The sequence below is a fragment of the Paramisgurnus dabryanus genome, chromosome 23 (genome assembly GCF_030506205.2).
Source record: "Paramisgurnus dabryanus chromosome 23, PD_genome_1.1, whole genome shotgun sequence".
Taxonomy (NCBI): Eukaryota; Metazoa; Chordata; class Actinopteri; order Cypriniformes; family Cobitidae; genus Paramisgurnus; species Paramisgurnus dabryanus.
Window position 1 is genome coordinate 14,654,052 of NC_133359.1, and position 20,844 is coordinate 14,674,895.

General features: G+C 36.8%; 1 protein-coding gene across 2 annotated transcripts in view; it reads left to right on the plus strand.

Moving 5' to 3' along the window:
• The window catches only part of nav2b (neuron navigator 2b), an 89,689-nt gene that overhangs the window by 30,243 nt on the left and 38,602 nt on the right, over positions 1-20,844 (plus strand). The window contains exons 1-2 of one of the 2 annotated variants that reach the window (XM_073813415.1): positions 7,054-7,179; positions 8,369-8,491. In XM_073813415.1, the coding sequence (XP_073669516.1) occupies positions 8,373-8,491 (119 nt within the window). In that variant the 5' untranslated portion in view covers positions 7,054-7,179; positions 8,369-8,372. Of the gene's footprint in view, positions 1-7,053; positions 7,180-8,368; positions 8,492-20,844 lie in introns of those variants that run through there. The other variant, XM_073813413.1, reaches the window with a different exon arrangement.

Sequence of the window (20,844 nt, forward strand, 5' to 3'; positions counted from 1 at the left end):
ACTACTCATGTAACAGTCTTTAAATAGGGAAAAGTGTTTGGTGGCTTATAAATTCATCCCTGTTTGAATCCTAAGGAATGAATGGGGCTAGGCTAAATGCTAACACATTCACGAGGCGCTGTACAAAGATTAAAAGTGCACACATTGAAAAAAGTTTAATTTGTCTAAGGTGAGGTAAGAACATAGTAAAATATTGAAAAACGGTGGTGTTTTCTTTTAATATACAATAAAAAATATATTATATAATATATTATAATAATAATAATAATGATACATTACAAAGTCTGTAATAATGACTGGATCCGCTGCTGTATATACTACAGTGCAACTACAACTCGAAAGGATCTTTATAGCTCTTTCCTTTTAGCAATGTATGCCCGTCTGTTATCAGCTGTATATTTCACTATCTGTCAGTTAGACATGAAATGCCTCCGCACGCAACGTGTAGCCTGTGATAGCAGAGTGGAAGTCAAAGGTCATGGGAAATATCCATGGCTAGATCTTAGGAGATGAATATTTGGGGAGTTAAGGGAAAAACTGAAAAAATACACTTGAGGTTTAGAATTTACCTCACATGTTTTAGATGACTTTGTGGAAAATCGGTGACCATCTGACCTCGAGTGCTAGATATGAGGTCACGTCCAAATTTGGAAATGGTACATGCGACAATGCACAGCCGGAGTCTTGTTCGAACAGGAATCAGGCAGACATTGTTTAATAGATTCCTGGATTTTTTTCGCTCATTCTCGAATCTCCGTTCAGTGATTCTTTCATAAGAAAATCTTTGTGGGACATTTGATCATAGTTGGAAAGCTTTCAGGTCCAATTACTGTAACCATATATGGATGAATTTTGAAAGGGAGTCAACATTGGGTATTTACAGCCCAAGTCTCTGTCTAAAACTTGATTCCTTGGCTTGGATTTTACTAGCTTTTTACTTGCTTAAGGGAACAGTATGTAAGAAATTTATATCAATTAATCATAAAATGGCCCTGATATGTCACTAGACATTATGAAATCATTTTCATTTGTAATACTTACATCACTCACACTAGTGGTCTGGCCAGGATATTGCCATTTAAAAAGTGGAGTTGCAGCCCTCAACTGATGTTTATGTTGTCATGTTGTGTATTGGCCCCTAGTTGGGTGATTGCAGTACCAGTTTTAACCACAAGTTTTGTGATTGCAATACCAGTTTTGGCCACAATCCTACATACTGTTCCTTTTTACCCTATATGGGGAGGCTGCAGACCTGGAGCCGGTAGATCTACACCCCTGGCAGTTTTACGCCCCTGCAGTTCCTCATGCGTCCAGAAGGGGGAGAGGGAAATACAACTAGGATACTAGCCTATTTAAACAACCGTTTATGAGCACTATTTAATAATATTACACATTTAAGCGAAAATTGTTTACTTACAGTGTACACTGCAGTCTGCACACTACGGAACCACAGACAGTAAAAAAATCCATATCTAGTCATCTTGGTTTTTATTATTCGAGCTAAAAATAAGGATCATGGGTTTAAATAGTTTTGCATTATAATACGAGTGTATATTAGCGTGTTTTCCTGTTATTTTCTATGGCATTTAAAATCGATTGTACCTGGAAGCGGCGCATGATGACGTCACACTTAACTATTTATATTTATTTATAAATTGTTTTTATATACAAGAGACTGACTGATAGGGGTGGGCGGAATGACCAAAAATCTATTTCACGGAATGAGTCATTTTATTTCACGGAACGGAATATTTCACGCACGATATACATGTTTTTCAGTTTATATTGTTTTTGATGATAAAAATGTACAGAAATACATCACTCACTATAGCTTTAAACTAAATGCTCACCACAGTTTTTAAATATGAGGAATTTAAAGTTAATAATGTTAAAGAGAAAATGCCCAGAAGATAACAACAGATAAGTCTTGATTAGACAGAATCTTGTTTTTAATTGAGTTATTAATTTTATAGACTATTGAAGCTATAGTATGGCTTCATTGTATTTTGTATTTATGCATACATTACATTAAACATATGCAATATGTAAAATGAACAGGTATAAATATATGCAAAAACCTACAGACAGGATAAATACCTGTATATGAGAAGATGATATAAATGTGACAGGTGCTATGATGTGATGATCATAAAGTTTGTTTTAAGGTCTTGACGCCCTTTACTTTCTATTACATTTGCATCTCTTTCTCGTCTTTCCGATCAAATATGTTTGTATAAGCAAATGGCGCATCAAACTACATCGATCCAGCAGCACACGTGTCATTGATATAAACGCGAGTTTTGTCTTAGCTTGCTTAAAGTTCAGAAAACTTTACAACTATTAGCATTATGTGCGAGAATAACTCTTTATTTGGCGTCGCAGGCGCAGCTCTTTGCGCTTGCCTAGAGAGACCTCTGCACGCGAGACCGGCGGCTGCTGCATGAGGAGAGAGAGAGCGCGTGAGAGAAAGAGCGCGAGAGTGAGCAAGAAAAGAGTCTCGCTGCGTGACCCGCGGTGGATTCATTGGCACTTATTATAAAAAATACACAAATAACTCGTTCATTTTTTATAAGTGAACTATTTTACATGGTTCTCCGTCACACTCAGTCTAACATGCTGGAGGGCAGAGTTAGCCACGCCCACTTATTTGCATTCCGCGGAATAGACGGAATAGAAAAATCTGTAACGTTTGACATTTTATTCCGCGGTAACGGAGTATACCGTCATTCCGCCCAGCCCTACTGACTGATCTATGATTACATTTGATATTAACCTTATTTAGGCCATTAGACTTACAGTAGGCTACTGTGTAATCATATGGATCCTAAATTAAATATCTGCTGTACAATTCACAATTGGTCGTCATACAGCTAAAAACATGTCCTACATAGCATTTTATGAAGACAAACACAATTTTACTTTTCTAAAATTCCAAGGGTCATTTAAAAGAAAGAGACAATATTGTGGTTCACAAATTTTTTTTTATTAACACCATGACTGGTTATTTCTTAACAGCATGTCTCTCCTGGTTTGCCACTCTTCTTAAAGGCGCTCTAAGTGAATTGACGCGTTTTAGACCATAAAACATTTTTTGTTACATACAGCAAACATCTCCTCACTATCTGCTTGCTGCCTGTCCGCAGATCAAACTGTAAAAAAACACGATCTCTGTAGACAGCCCAGGCTTCACAAACGGCAATAACAACATAGTGGCCAAACCTAACACCACAAAACAAAACAAAGGGTTCCAGCCAATAAACTACAAAAAGGATTTTGGGGTGGGAGCTGGGCGCGTTCATGAAAGCACGGAAGGGAGGGGGAGGAGTTAGCTAAGCTCCGTCTGTTTGAAAACAGTTCAAACGTCAACATAAACTAACGTCTCGCAGATTCGCTTAGAACACCTTTAATAGTTTTTTTATCCTGCTAGCAAAGTGCTCCCGCTCACTGATAAAAATAAAGCAAAGGTTGAATAGTGTTAGAAACAATGGTTACTTTAATTAATGGCAGGATGTTATGTTTCAACATTTTTTCCTTTATAGGACATCTGACTCAATCAAGTACGGTACTCGAAATAAATTATTGACCCCTCTTTTGAATTGATATTGCATCAATCGTTTATAAATAATAAATGTTGCATTATTACAATACAATCAACAACAACAACTTGCAGATTATTTAACATACCTCAATTCGTATCTCTTCAAGAAAGGTCTGCTGTTATTATCATACGGTTCATTTGATATATAACTACGCTTATATACTAATATACAGCCTCCCCCTACTGGACGCATGAGGAACAACAGGGGCGTAAAACTGCCAGGGGCGTAGATCTACCGGCTCCAGGTCTGCAGCCTCCCCCTACTCTTTTTACTTGGTACTCTGTGCTCGAATTGGACCCATTTCACATGCTCAGTTTAAAGCAACACTAATAATATGAAATCCTATTGAAATAATACATTTAGTTCTTGGTTAGATTAAGTTATTGTATGTGACCCTGTCTGTGAAATCCAGGCTAAAGTCTCATAATCTAATTCTGAGATTAAAAGCATCAAAGTTCGATTTTGATCATTGATTTCAATCTTTGACATGACTTTTGATGATCAGTCAATATTAAAGGCGGGGTGCATGATCTCTGAAAGCTAATGTTGACATTTGAAATCACCTAAACAAACACGCCCCTACCCCAATAGAATCTGGACCTTCTTTTGATAGACCCGCCCCACACATACGTTGCGGGTCTATCAATATGTCTTACCAGGCAACGATGTCGGTTAGTAGACAACCCCTCCCCCTTACTGCTGATTGGCTACAAGTGTGTTTTGGTAGTCTTCACGAATCCCTTTTTCAAAGGGTTTTACAAAAATCATGCACCCCGCCTTTAAAGATATTAGGTTATATTTTCACACATTGTTGTATACATTATGTATCATTTTATGTAAAAAAAATAATAATAAAAAAATTATAGCTACAGGCAGGGTAACATCTTTTAGTGAATAACACCTCAGGTCGGTCTATCCATCTGCATCTCTGTTAAATGACTTACAGCAGGTTACTAGGTCAGGGCAAATACATCACCCACTTGGACCACAATGATTTACCGGTCAAACCAATGTTAACAAGCCTTTGTTGCTCAGTTACCAATGTTTAACGAGAGCTATTGCCCCAGTTTTGTGCAGATTAATATTATTTAAAAAAATTGCGCATTGAAGTCAATCACAATCACAGAAGATCCCTACAACAATACTGCAATAATATTATAATTTGAGACTATAGTATAGTACAAAATATGTGACACTAAATCTGTGAAAGCCCTGTTTACTGTTTTCTACATAAAATCATCCTACATGATCATTCTGTGAAAATATAACCTTGATATCTTTAATGTTGACGAAGGTCATGTCAAATATTGAATCCAATATGAAATCAATCTTCGATGCTCATAATCTCATAATTAGATTGGGACTTAAGCCTGGATTTCACAGACAGTGTCATGTATTGTATTACATAATGGATATCTGGCTGGATATCACTATACTGTACTTTAGGAAATAAATAATAAATCTAAAATAATACTAATTTATTTTAAACTAATTTTATTAAATGGTAATTTTGAGTCAAATTTATCATGCTTATTTAAGTCAGGTTAACATAATTTATATGGACATCAAAACTGAAGTATGCATGCAGTACATTATCTTTTTAATACTCCGGGTACATAGTCTATGCTAGATGTTTTGGACAGCATGATTGTGCAATTCATATTTACTGACTCATATGAATCAAACCTGATGGATCATTGCCTGCAGCTGAATGAAAACTCATAAATTCTTTGTATGACGTTTGGAGACGCTCCCGAATTTGCCTTTACCTGAAATGTCTCACGCGCCCGACAGGTAAGTCAGCAGCTGATGATGAAACTTTGAACGCCTCGCAGCAGGAAATGAGAGATTAGGATAAAGGATGTGTGTAGGATGGGTGTGTATCAAGATTGTCATAACCAGCAGCTGTGGGTGTGAGTTGACTAAGGTGGCACAAATCTAACATTGTGACGTCGCTCACTTGAATAAGAGTACATGGTTTGAATTTACAGTACCAGTATGTGTGTTCCTGGGAATTAAAGGGGACATTTCACAAGATTATTTTAACTCATTCCCTGCCAGACATTTTTTGAAAAGTTGCCCGTCAGCATTTTTTTTTCACAAAATGCCTTCCAGGAAAATGTTCTTCTAAAAATATATAAACATACAAATATATCAAATGAAAGAACAGACCCTCTGCTTTCAAACAAACAAACAAAACAGGAAAAAAACTTTCATATATTTTTTTATCTCCTTATAAACTCTTAAATATGTGTCTTTTTCTTTAAAAATATTTTTTTTTGCAAAAAGCTGAAATAATTGCATTTTTGTGAAGGAATTTTGTAAGAGATCAGATTCAGATTATCAAAACATATGCTACATAGAGTTTAAACTTAATAAATAATGTTTTGGCATCAGTTTTTTCATGAATTGGGTATCTAGTAGATAATCACAGTATTGCAGATTAACATAAAATTCAGAAACACGTTTTTTTAATGCAAATGTGTGTTGATAACGCGTCAATGGCGGGGAAAGAGTTAAGATGTCAAATAAATCTTTGGTGTCCCCAGAGTATGTATGTGAAGTTTTAGCTCAAAACATCGTATAGACAATTTATGATAACATGTTGAAATTGCCACTTTGTAGTTGGCCCATGTGTAGTTTTTGGGTTTTAAATGCAAATTAGCTGATCTGTGCACTAAACAGCAGTGCCGTGATTGGATAGTGCAGATTAAGGGGCGGTATTATTATAGAGAGATCCCCTTCTGACATCACAAGGGGAGCCAAATTTCAATTTCCTATTTTTTCACATGCTTGCAGGGAATGGTTTACCAAAACTAAGTTACTGGGATAGAAGTTGATAGAAGCACTGGGGACCCAACTATAGCACTTATACATGGACAAAGTCAGATTTTCATGATATGTCCCCTTTAAACCCATGATGCTAATGCAATGCCCTCCCAACTGAGCTACAGAAACACATTTTTATTGTAGTTGCCGTTTATCAATCTGCATATGGAAGACAAGAAATTTAGCCTACTTCATATGGACTTTTTAGAAAAGGTTCTTTTGGGTGCAATGAAATCTAAATGTGTTTTACATTTGTGTTTCATTATCTAAACTCCAATAGGATTTTGTTGTTATTCATGCATTTGCTGGTTTCCCCAGCAGTAGTTTCAAGCATTTGATGACTCAGGTTGCAGGTCCCCAAAGGGCAAGTGAGTCCTATTGAGAACCTGTTCAAAACATTCGCTGCTCAACAAAGCAAACACCATTCAGCCATTGCCTTGGGTTAAAACACTGTCCCACAGAGCTCAACTGTCCACTTTTGCCTGCAGTCCAGCTCTCTCTCTCTCTCTCTCTCTCTCTCTCTCTCTCTCTCTCTCTCTCTCTCTCTCTCTCTCTCTCTCTCTCTCTCTCTCTCTCTCTCTCTCTCTCTCTCTCTCTCTCTCTCTCTCTCTGCAATGAGTCCTTAGGGATGTTAAGAATTCATAGATAGTTACACTAGAAACACACCTTAAGTCGACAGACAGTCATTCATGTTAATCTATCAAATAAACTTTCGTGATGGTCACAGTTTTGGTTTATGACCTTTAGTAAGGTGAGTGGATATTTTTATTGGCTGGATTTGACTTTGTTGTGTTGTATTGTTTGTTTTGGAGTCTAGTTTAAGTCAACAACTGCTTTGGACTAGTTTATAAGTTTTTGAGACATTTGTATTTGAATCTGTTTCATTGTTTAAATTATATTATGATGAAGGTTCCTGTTTATTTCTTACCTTTTGAATTTCATTTTTTTCAATTTCGTTTTGAATAACATTTGAAAATATTTTTTTTCTATGACAAATTAAGAAGAAGCCAAAAAATAAGCATTTACTAATTGTCTGTGATACAACATATGGTCAAAAAATTGTGCCTATAGCTGTAACTGGTGCAGTTTCCCCTTTAAAAAGTAAACCTTTGCATCTAAAAAGTTCAGAATAGTACCTGAGAGGTACATATTGGTACCAAATGTATACATATATGTATGTATCTGTTCCTAAATGGTACATGTTAGTACCTTTTATAGTTTGGGATCATTTTATGTCCATTTTTGTAGTGTGCATACTGTCAACTGTACATGCTATTGTCAAAACATACAATGTCAAGTCAACATCTTCATTAACCGTTACAGCTCCGTGACAGACTTTAAAGATGAATTGTACAGAGCTAAACACCTGGTACAGTACATGTACAATCTAAACTTACTGTACATTTATTCAACAATTACTGATAGATAAACATATTATGGTTAAAATACTCTAAAAAAATTATCATCTTAGTTTTTGACAGTATTATAAATTTGTGCATGACATAGGCAGAATATATTGCATGCCACTTATTATTATTATTATTATTATTATTATTATGACTTTAAAGAAACACATTGTTGATGTTCTGATAGGCACGAAAACACAACCATAGCCCAACCATAGCACTTTTTCATTTAAGCTTTACCTGTGGTCAAACTGGTTTTTCCTGTGGGCTGAATTTCCAAGACATTGACAGACGTTCCTCTTTGCACGGAGCGATAATTAAATGCATTTGTTATGAATACGAACACTGAGATACAACGGGTAAAAAGCAGATGACAGATCATGCAAAAAGATTTATGTTGTACATTTTTAACCACGGCGAGACATCTTGTTTGTGATCCGATTACAGATAAAAGACGACACTACGCCTGTTATTGCATTTCATTTGATTGACATTGTAAAGAAATGATATCACCTCGTCTGTGTGTTTCTGCAGCTACATGACGGATGGTGGGCTGAACACGTACACCCGCGGTGTTAACCGGGTCTTGGATGAAATGAGCTCTGGAAGAGGTGCCATACAACAGCTCAATCCCAAAAGTCAAGATGACACCGATAGGTAGGACTTAACCTTTGACATCTGCCCTCTGGGTTATACACTTGTTACCTATCCGGCTGGTGCCGGAGGTGCGAAAATTGGCTTTACACTGGCTGTGAAGCTATGAAATGAAATTTCAAAAGGTTTAAAATGCTATCATGTTATCCTGTATGGGGTTATTAAACTCCAGTGGGTTAATATTAGCCACTCTTACATCCAAGTACTAGCACCAGTTTTGTGTAAAGTGAACCTGTGGACCCTTGTGATTCATCTGTTTGTCCTATACACCTGTACGTAGTCCCCCATAATGTGTTTAATAGTCAGCATTTTAGTTAAATAACAGTGTTGCCTTTGTTTCCTCACAAAGGAGAGAGGAGCGATTGTCTTTCCCAGTGCCAAAGGCAACAGCTAATGGATGGGTTTAGACTTATGCACACAAACCATTGCATTCACGTCTTTATGCATTGTTTTCTTTGAGTAAAACGTGATGACTCGCATTAATGTATGTGTGCCTGCTTGTGCTTGCGTTTGGCGTGTCTGTTTACTGTCCTGCAGGCCCCGAGGCTATTGAATATCCCACATCTTGTGCCGTTTGTGCTGCGCCTGCTCAAAAACAACATCACTCTGAACGAACACGTAACAAACGATCTGTGTTTTTACTAAACGCACGTCTGAACTTGGCAAACTTTCATTATTTGCTCCGTCAAATTATGGATCCATGATGGATGCGTTGAGGGTGGAGAAGCAGGTGAAGATGGGATGGAAACAAGCAAATGTTACTTTTTGGGGAAAAAAATTCATTAAAAAACAAGATATGTGAGAAACAGGAGAGATAATTTAGAAAAGTAAGAAGCAAAAAATGAAAGTAAAAAAGCTGTGGATGTCAGCTCAGAAAGCGCAATAAAACCTCTGAGTAATACAATTTCACTTTAGGCTGTGTGCCTATTGTCTCTTTTATTAGGTTATGGTTGTCCTAGTTTCTGATTTAAATGGCACACCCGTGGATTCCTCATAGTCCATCTGATGCATATCTTGCACAGACTTATGTTTACTCCAATCTGATCTGCTCATCTCAACTTTTATTTATAGTGCACTTTCAAAACCAAGGTGTGCTGGACATAACTATAAAGGAACAAAAAATAACAGTAAGAACACCAATTTAAAATCACAAAGTGTGTGATGAACAAGTAGGCATAGGCATATGACAACCAGAGACACGAGACGCACAAAAACTGATGAGACCGGCCTGCCTCCATATTGGTCCACCATAGAGATGCCATGACGTGACGAAAAATTATATTTTAATTATATTCAGGGGGGTGGCGGGCGGTTGAACCAATCAAATTAAAAGTATATGTATGCATTTTTAAATATTGTTGAATATACCTATATTCCAAAAAATCGGGCACACTTTGAAATAGTCAATTTTTCATCAGGCAGGCTAGTCGGTCTATGCAGATCGACCGGTTGTTATTATCAGAGATGGCAACGCCGGCGAAGGAGGTACGTGACAAACTCAAAAAAGGAGAATTTAAAAAAAAAGGAAATAGAAGGTCAGAAAAGTATTGCCTGGAATAAGTTTTACATAATGGTAAATCAGGATGACACCAGTGCAGGCTATGTAGGCCTAATTTGTGCATTTAATTTAGGCTATTTATTAATTTTTGTCCCTGTGCGCCGATCGGAGACGCAGTTTACTGCTGATATTCTGAGAGCTTTCTAGTCTCGCGGCTGTCATCAGCAGCGCTTTGCATCGCCCGATCAGTGGATGACAGGCGGGTGCGGTTTTGAAAATTGGTCAAAAACGTTGGTGCGGATGGATGGCGGACGGATGATGAGTTCTGTGGTGTGTTTGCGGATGAAATAATAAGCCATCCGCGCATCTCTAGTCCACCATTGTAGTTCTTCACATACATAAATACACATCATCATTTACTAATTAATCAAAATTTTCCCTCACAAATCTGTTGACTGTTGATGCTCCGTGTTGATATTATTGGCGCTCCTCAAAATATAATTTGAATGCAAACATTTTTTTATTTTTTTATTTTTTGAAAAATGAAATTAAGCATCAAACAAAAATGCATTAATAGCCTAATTATAAAAAAATAAATGGAGAGTCAATAATTTTAAAACAACCGACTCATGGCCGATATATCCTGTCAACCAAATGAGAACAGGAAAATACAATGAATTTGAGCTCTGTTTATAGAAAATGTCAAGAAACACAGTTTAATATTAATGGTCAATATATAAATGAATAACATTAAGAAAATGTTATCTTCAGAATGCAAGTTAATATAACCATCAAACTATCCATATCGGCAGATATTAGTCTGAAAAATCTTTTATCGATATTGAAGGAAAAAATTCATATCGGTGCATCTCTAGTTTCTATGATACAATCTATTCGGTTAATTTAAAATGAAAAAAAATATTTATAGCAAAACCATCATAACAAATTAGGTAAATCCAGTCTTAATTTGATGCATGTTAGGGCCGGGTGTTGCGACCAATTTGGTGATTCGAATAAATTCTTTTGTATATGGTTCCTATTCGATTCAGTCCTATATAGATATTGCAATAAATGTATTTTTGCATACATGGAATTTATTTGGTCTGCTGTCCCTTTAATATCTACATGTAATGCACAGATCTAATATATTGTTGTACATGCATTTTCTTTCAGAATTTTTCACATTTACACAACAGACAAGGATAATTGTGGATTTTTGAGATGCGAATTTTCCGCCTTGATATTGATATTAAAATCGAAAAATAAATATGAAGAACTCGGTTCCAAAACGCGATTAACGTCATTTAAAAAAAATTAGTAACTGCCAAAATCAGTATTGTATCAGGTCAGTATTAAAAAGTCAATTCTTAATTTTACGTAAAATTTGATATTCGCCGTGCTTTTCTGTTATCTTTCCTCCCTTTTTTCCAAAATGCGATAAATGCCAGTCCTTCTCTGCAGAATGCAATAAATCCCCTTAACCAATCACAGCGCACCACTCCACGCATTGTAACAATGGCGGCGCGTTGAATACACACAGGATCCTAGTTTTCCGTATCTACTTTGTGATCAAGAAACAAACAAAAACAAAATAGTAATTTTGATTGCATTGATAAACCTGTGGTAGTTTTCTGTGGCGGGGAAGAAACGTAAGCCATCAAAATCAAATAATTTACGTGAGAGGCACTCGGGAGACAGAAAAATGCCCGTTGTTGCATGTTCTCACACGACAGCATCAAGCTTCTCTCATGCTAACACATTGACCCCAGGGGATCTTATGAAAAACTTTCCATTATTTTACGCAAAAAGTCAACGAAAATCGAGCAGGACCAAAACATTTTACAGCTGATCGCTGTCAAAAAAGTTCATTGACGATGTCCCAAGGATCACCACACCAATGACAGTGTTGTTAATATGACAAAGTAAGTGTTTTGATTAATGCCATTAATGTTTCTTTTTTTAATCGGTGTATGCCACTAGTCAACTAAATGAATATAACATGGCAAAGATGAATTCACAATTTTATATTGATTCAATAGATTTATAGCATTTTGAAAAAAAAATTTCATGGATTTATTGCATTTTGCGGACAAAATCATCCGTTTTTATGATAAATCTTCTTATGCTATGTGAAAGATTGTATGAAAAATTGTAAATATTGGTTTCCCAAATTAGTTAAAAAAGTTGAAGACCTCTGTAAGTGGACGGATCTTGGTCTAAACAAGCTAAGATATACATAGACAAGACACTGAAAGTGTTAAGTCTAGTTCTGCAAGACTAAACCTGCCCTTTTCTTTATGAAGTCAACACACATCTCACTGATGGAATGGCAGTAGTTAAAAATCTTTCAAACCTTGGCAGAAAATGAGAAAAACCAGACAGATGACCTGCAGACAAGAGCTGCTCGATCCACATTTGCCCAAATAAGGTAATTTTTTAGCCTTACCAGGTGTGCACAGGACATTTTGTGCCCAGTACCTGTCAAAATATCAGCCTGATGTCCAGATTGGTACAGGTGAAGGAGGGATGATCTAAGACCTTGTGAAATGTTGCTGGGGGGCAGGAATGGCGAGAATTCAGTAGGAATGTCTTTTTCTCCCCTCTTACTGGAAACGGTTGATGTCATGTGTAATTTGGGTAATTCTTTATCTAACAGCTGGTGTAAGAAGGCATTACATCTTTTGTTATTTTGACTTGCTTTGTCATCAAATTTGCAAAACATAAGAACATCCCGGATTGGTGGAGAAAGATGAGGCAGCATAAACTACGGTGATACATCGTCATGAAGGCTGTGTGCATTCCACGATGGGAGCCATGTTGGTTTTGGAGTTAGATGATGAGAGCGCTGTACAAGATTTGTATGATTCATTTAGGTTGCATTGTAAATTAGATCGAGGCTTAAGCAATGAGATTCATTTCAGCTGATTCGCGTGAGACATTAAGGTTCACCTGAATTTGCTTTTTTAAAACAAATCCAGATAATTTACTCGCCGCCATGTCATCTAAAATTTTTATGTCTTTCTTGTTCAGTCGAGAAGATATTATGTTTTTTTAAGGAAAACATTCCAGGATTTTTCTCATTTGAATGGACTTTAATGGACCCCAACACTTAACAGTTGTAATGCAGTTTAAAATTGCAGTTTCAAAGGTTCCCAAACGAGGCATAAGGGTCTTATCTAGCGAAACGATTGTCATTTTTGGCAAGAAAATAAAACGTATGGACTTTTAAACCACAACTTTTCTTTTTCCTCCGGCTGTGTGACGCACCAGCGCGACCTCACGTAATTGCGTAATGACGTGGAAAGGTCACGTGTTGCATATATGAAATGCACATTTGTGGGCCATTTTAAACAATAAACTGACACAAAGACATTAATTAGTATCATTCCACATACAACAACGTCGGAACAGTCCTCTTTCTTCACACTTGTAAACACTGGGGCGTAGTTTCGCATACGTCATCCGTGACCTCTTGACGTGTATTACGTGAGGTTGCGCTGGCGCGTCACATGACCGGAGGAAGACGAGAAGTTGTGGTTTAAAAGTGCATTTTTTTTTTCTTGCCAATAATGACAATTGTTTCACTAGATAAGACCCTTATGTCTCATTTGAGATTGTTTAGAGTCCTTTGAAACAGCAATTTTAAACTGCATTAAACTGTTAAGTGTTGGGGTCCATTAAAGTCCATTAAAATGAGAAAAATCCTGGAATGTTTTCCTTAAAAAAAACATAATTTCTTCTCGACTGAACAAAGAAAGATATCAACGTTTTGGATGACATGGTGGTGAGTAAATTATCTGGATTTTTGTTTTTAAGAAAATTGACTAATCCTTTAAGGGTCAGTACTCCTTGACCTGTTTAGTGTACCATTTTGATCAATTAAAAAATATAAATTTTTTGACTAAATCTATATTAAAGATATCAAAGTTATCAATGTTCTTTACATTATGTAGGATGATTTTAATCAGCAAATTACAAAAAACGACTTTCACTAGACTGGCGTCCCATACTTAATATTCATACAGTACCTTAAGTGTGACTTAAGTGTCGAAATAATAGGCCCATTGTATGTCAAACCTGTTTCGGTGTCTGTGTGTAAAGGAAATAAGACCTCTGTCCTTTTATATACACTTTCACACGCTCGGACACACCCTCAAAAATGACAGTCGTCTCAAACATGTGGCGTCTTAATCCCAGTGTAGTTTCCTGCCAGTTCAGTGATGTTCATTTTTAAGCCGCGCTATGATTGCTACATTGTGTTTGACTGTGTAATTTGGCCGAGGCAGTTCAAACACAGCGGTGAAACGCGATCGGGGCGTCTCACCCGGGAAAGGGGCTCGGGGACATCCAGGCTGAAAAGGGAGATTTGGTCAAATCCACACCCACACGCAGTTAAAAACGTGTGCCGTATTGCTCACATCTGTGGGACAGTGGCTTTTGATTCTTCAATAGCTGTGTAAGCTTTTGGCTCGGGAATGCTTAAGTTGTTGAAACCGATCGGACTTCTGTGCAGTGTCCAGGCGGTTTGGTGAACTCCAGCTTTATAGCTGTTGAGAGATGTTGTGCAGAAACTCATAGGGCTGTATTTTACATTTTTGTAAAGCTTGATTGGATGGAAAAAGAAAAGTCCACTTATAATTTTAGTCAAGGTTTCTTGGATCAAAAACAGTCATTTTGTTTTACATGACTGCTTTGCTCTGACCCTTGTAATTATAATGGAGTGTTTTTGCTAGTTTCTTTAAATGCTGGTTTCAGCAACCACAAGCATTACAAACAAATGTAGTTGTTGGATTTATAATATTGGCAAACATAACTGCAATTTTTACATTCCTGCAACAAACACCAGCAGGGTTTGCATTAATCTGACAACTACTGGAATTTGGTATTTTTTTTGTTTGTTGGGACAACGAATAATATCCATAACGTCCATCTAGTTTTGTTTGTTCGAATACTGAATGCGTGATGATATTTAAATTTTTTACATCAATACTATATTATTTCTTTTTAATACACTGCTTGTTAAAATGCTTGATTCTGATTGGTCAGTTGTGACATTTGCAGGTTTGTTATTCTCCAATAACAACTGATCAAAACTAATAACACACGATAACCCAGATGCTGCAATTTCATTACACAAAAATGAAATATAAATATCTTGTCTTTTAAAGGTGCAGTGTGTAGATTTCAGCACCATCTAGCAGTGAGATTGTGAATTGCAACCAATGGCTCAGTCCACAATTCACAGAAACGCATAGAGAAGCTACAGTAGCCGCCACAAGACAAACATGTTGTTGTCTAAGACAAAATACACTAGTGACAAAACGCGCTCTGTAGAGCAGTTTGTCCATTTAGGGCTACTGTAGAAACACGACGGCACAAAATGGCGACTTCCGTGACTCGTGATGTATGTGGATAAAAACAGCTCATTCTAAGGTAATAAACACATAACAGTTCATTATGTAAGGTCTTTATATACCACTCATAATATAGTAATTTATATAATAGTGCATTTCTGTCATTAGATCCTTCTAAAAGTTACACACTGCACCTTTAATTACATTTATGACATTATATTAACAAATGATTAAGCCAAATAGTGTGTTCATGACATTTGAACATCTTGTCACATTTTAAAATATAAAAAATAAATGTGGAATGTCTATATTCGTTAAAAAAGGATTTCAAATCAATATTTAATGTACTTACTTTACGTATAGGGTGAATAGCCGTGTAATAAACAGTATAATGTACAGTCAACCGGTTGTTATCACAAATAAGCCCTGACATCTCTTAATTATAACTGAGGTAGTGTGGGAGAGGAAGCTGTGCATTGTGAATGTTAGATATGTCTACAGTACATGCAAATTTGTTAAAAAAAAAACAAGAAAAATCCTGTTTGCCATATGTCCTTTTATACAGACATTTTGATTTACGACTTTCAAGTAAGCTTAAAATAGTTCTCGGAAGGCATTTTGCATGGTTTTTAATAATATTTTTCTCTTCTCATATTTTGATTTATAATGTGCATGTTGGTTTTTCTCTAGAAAGAATTTTCTTGACCTGTTTTTTTAACATTTTGACCAGAAGCCTGTAGGGGTAAGAAACGTCCACCTACACAAGCGTGTTATCCAACCAGACTTTGATCCGAGCAAAAGAGCGAACAGTACAGAAAGAGAAAACTTGGCTTCTCGCCAAACGTGCATTAGTATTCATAATAGGATAGCAGGTATAGTCATTATGTACAATCCTGCACACACACACACACACACACACACACACACACACACACACACACACACACAGTAGTAGCATACAGTAGTGCTTGTGTTATGCCTGGAGCTGATTAGGATTTTTGATATTATTGGTGTGTCTGGTTCTCATGGATTTACTAACATACAGTAGAGAGAGACAGAAGTTAACACAGGCAGTGAAGCGTAAAATAGGGAATAATATTTTATGTCTCTGTGTTGTTTTTGTGTTGGAGTATGTGTGCACATATTTTGACTGGTCATCTTAAAGGGACACTCCACTTTTTTCAAAATATGCTCATTTTCCAGCTCCCCTATAGTTAAATATTAGATTTTTACCTTTTTGGAATCCATTCCAGCTGAGCTCAGGGTCTGGCGGTACAACTTTTAGCATAGCTTAGCACAATCCATTAAATCTGATTAGATCATTAGCCTTGCGCTAAAATATAACCAAAGCACTGCCTGAAAATAATCCCCTTGGTATCTTTTAATAGCAGGGGACTATTTTCGGCACTGCGTAATATCACTACGCCTGCTGCAGCCATGTTACGGCAGCAAAGTCCTTGATTATTACGCCAGAATGAGATTATAGTTCCTAGCCATATCTGCCTAGAAATTCGCAACTTTTAATTTTCCGTCGGTCTTAGCACACGATGTAACTACAGAAGAGTCAAGATTCAAATAGGAAAAATATCAAAACTCCTTGGTTATTTTTTTAGCACGATGCTAATGGTCTAATCAGATTCAATGGATTATGCTAAGCTATGCTAAAAGTGGTACCGCCAGACCCGGAGATCGGCTGAATGGATTCCAAAACGATAAAAAATCAAATGTTTAACTCTAGAGGAGCTGGAAAATGAGCATATTTAAAAAAAAAAGTGGATTGTCCCTTTACAAGGATCTTTAAAATGTTTGAATTCAATCATATTGTACATATTGCATTTATTACTGCTATTGCAAATCTACATTTTAAATCGTTAATTTAGACTATCATTTAATTCATTACAAGCGCTGTCCTTTGTTATGCTGAAGTCATCCCCTCAGTGCCAATAATGCAGACGGTGTAAGTCTGGTTGTTTTACTCCAAGCCCTCAGGACAGGCTCAGTGACTGTATTCGGCACATTCTTCACCTCCAAGCTGCATTAGTAGACACCCATGCAATTATTTTTCTTGTTGTCATGTCAAGACTAAACTTTTAGGAAACTTGATCTTTTGGGAAAATACAAAGGGGATGTTTTGAAAATAAGAGACGGCAAAGTGAAGGAAATTGAGGTTGATTTGTTGTTTTGGTTCGAATTAAGAATACAAAAGCGCATCCATCCGTTTGCGCTTGACACGTCTGGTATTGATGGAGCAAGCGATACACAGAGAGAAAGAATCGCTCCATGTGGCTTTAAAGGGGGGCTTAGCAATCACAGCAGAGTTCCCACTCCAAACAGTTGAATGGATGAAACGAGAGAGAGAGAGAGAGAGCTTTTATCTTTCATCTGTAAGAGGAAATAGTCTCTTCCTTTGACCACCAGTTGATTCAAAAGAATACACTTTAAACTGTAATATAATACACATTTTGCTGTTTGTCCGCATGACAATTTGAATGTAAGGTTAAAGTTTTCTTTTGAAAGCTAACTTTTTAATCCTCAGTTTATTAAAGCTACAGTCCATGGCTTTTACTTTTGGATAAAATTATTTTAAAAAATCACTTGTTGAGCAAGAACATAAAAACGGTTAAAATCGTCTTATTATACTGCGATCGGCCACTGGTAAGCTTAGAAAAATTATTTATGAGTTTAACTATTGTGTACGATTTCATAGGAAGTTTGATGTCATTTGAATTTTATGTTTCAGAGATGGCAATAGAGAGGCAACAATACGAATTGCAGTTTTACGTATTTTTGCTCAGATGATACAGCAATGCATTATCAATCCAAAGGTTCTGGGTTTAATTCCTAGAAAAACAGCGATAAATGCACAGTATAGCATGAATGCACTAAGTTGCTGTTTATAGCTGGTATTAAGGTGCGTTTTCGTTGATTGGATCGCAAGTGGACGACAATAAAGACAGGTGTAAAAAGTGTTCAAAACGTTTTGAGCTCGTCCACTTTCGAACATTCAGAGGTAGTCGAAAACGCATTCAACCGGATTCCTTTTGTGGTGTAAACGTGCGTGTGGTCGAATGTGTTTGAACAGCCACAAAAGACTGCCTACTCTTCGCGCATTTATCTAATGTGTTTTTTTATTGATAACACCAAAGCGGCTAATCTCTGCGTCTTTCGTTAGTTTAATTTTGCGAGCGTGTGAAAGTTGCGCAAGCTTATTTTTATCAATTGCGCTAAAATATCAGAAAAAAGCTCTTACATATAGACCGTTTCATCTGGCGCACGTGCGGTGACGCGATAAGCGTCTGGTCCGAACTTTACTTCCTGTTTCTGTTTGTTTAATGGTCTGACTAGTTGCTGAAACTGAACTCTTAAACAAATACCTCATTGAAAATAACAAATGTTTTGCGTTTCGATGTAATCAACGTGTTGCTTATTTTGCTTGTTATATAAATAAACTACCTTAAAAGGACTTTGTTGTTATTTATTCTTCACAGAGTTTACCGGAAGTTACGTAATGACCACGAAAGCCACTTGTTTTTTGTTGTTACTGCTGAAACCGTCTATACACGTACAAAACACTGTGCAGCATGTTTACTAACAATACAAGCAGCAGACTCTGACATTATATTAGTTCACATCAATTTAAACCCGACATTTCTCCTGCTCGCGTTTAAACGAAAGCAGAGGGACCTTTAAGTCGCTTTGGATAAAAGCATCTGCCAAATGCATAAATAAATGTACATGTAAATGTGCATTTCTAGATGGTACCGTTATGTAATTTAATATGTAGCTGTTGATGAATATTTTTGTTAATTTAATTATTCTTTGATTGGTCTTCTTTACAGCTTTTATTTAATAGTAAGTAAAGAAGAAAAGTTTGTTCCAGATGTTAAACTCTGTTGCTATATTCTGAACTCTCTGGTTTTCAAACCTACATGTAAACTTTGTAGCAATTGTGCTTATGTAGGAGAATCACACCCTTAACTGTTTTAATCTAATGGTCGAAACAATGATCTTAATCATTCAGTACGGCCATCACACCCAGCGTTCCATTCACATGCAAATGCGCCCAGAGAACAGGAAGTAAGAGATGGCAGGACAGAGAAACTGAATAGAAGACTGAGGGAAGAGGATATCCATCAACACAAGACCACGCAACCCCACCCCCACACCACAATCTGTGTGTCATGCGAGAGAGAGATAGAAAGAGAGAGGGAGAGGGAAGATTTTTAAGAGAAATGGATCGAGTGCACAGTGTTGGGGAGTAACCAACTAAAAATAGACACACCACTAGCAGAGGTAAACTCCTAAAAGCAAAAAAAGCTGGGTTTTTTCAACAGACGGTTGTGTAAAATATGGACAAACCCAATAACTGGGTTTAAATTAACCAATGCTGAGTTGTTTCGACCCAAAATGCTTGGTTGTTTCGACATTTTCTAGGTTCATTTAAGTCAACTCTTGAGTTTGTGCTCAAGCCAGCTGTGACTTGAAACAACTCAGCATTTATAAAGCCAGATAATCGAGACATTCATGCGAAAATTCAAGTCATGGGAGGGGCTTTTGCGACTCCACTCGCTTCCTGTAATCACGTCACTACTAGAGCAAGCTCCTGATTGGTTAACTCGATTCAAATTTTTCAACTTGCTCATTTCCCGCAGTAACGCTCAATTTGCACCATTGCACCGAACTAAACGCGCGAATGAGGCGGAATCACGTGCCTTATTCACGCAGTGAGACCTCCAGATGCGCATCAACGCGTCTTTACATTTTACTTAACATTGAAATCACTCGTGCTTGACGCCTCTACCACGGCTGGTCTGAACGCAGCATGAGACGCTTTGTAGAGCAGTTTGTCAGTTTAGGGCTACTGTAGAAACATGACTGCAACTTTCATGTATGGACACCGTAGTGTATGTAGATAAAAACAGCTCATTCAAAGGTAATGAAAACAATACATTTTATTATGTTAGGTCTTTATACACCACTGATTATATAGTCATGTATCTTATATTGCATTTCTATCAAGAAATCCTTCTCAAATTTACGCAATGCACCTTTAAACAAAAAACATGCCCACATTTTGGGAATTTAGCTTATTCACCGTATCCCCCAGAGTTAGATAAGTCCATACATACCTTTCTGATCTCTCTGCGTGCTGTAACTCTGTCTGACGCAGCCCCCGCTAGCTTAGCTTAGCACAAAGACTGAAAGTGAATGGCTCCAGCTAGCATACTGCTCCAAATAATTGACAAAATAACCCCAACATTTTCCTATTTAGGTGTTGTGATTTGTATAGCATTTTATGCATATTGTGAGAATACTGCGGTTTTTTGTTTAACTGCAGAGATTTATCTGAAGAATAAATGCTGAAGCATCCGTTCCCAATTCACAAAAAAGCAAAACTCTGGCCACTAATTACTGTGCTGTGTTATGTCTAAAAGGAATTTTAAAGCAAAAAATACACAAGGTGTGACTATACAAATCACATGGTGTGACTATACAAATCAAAA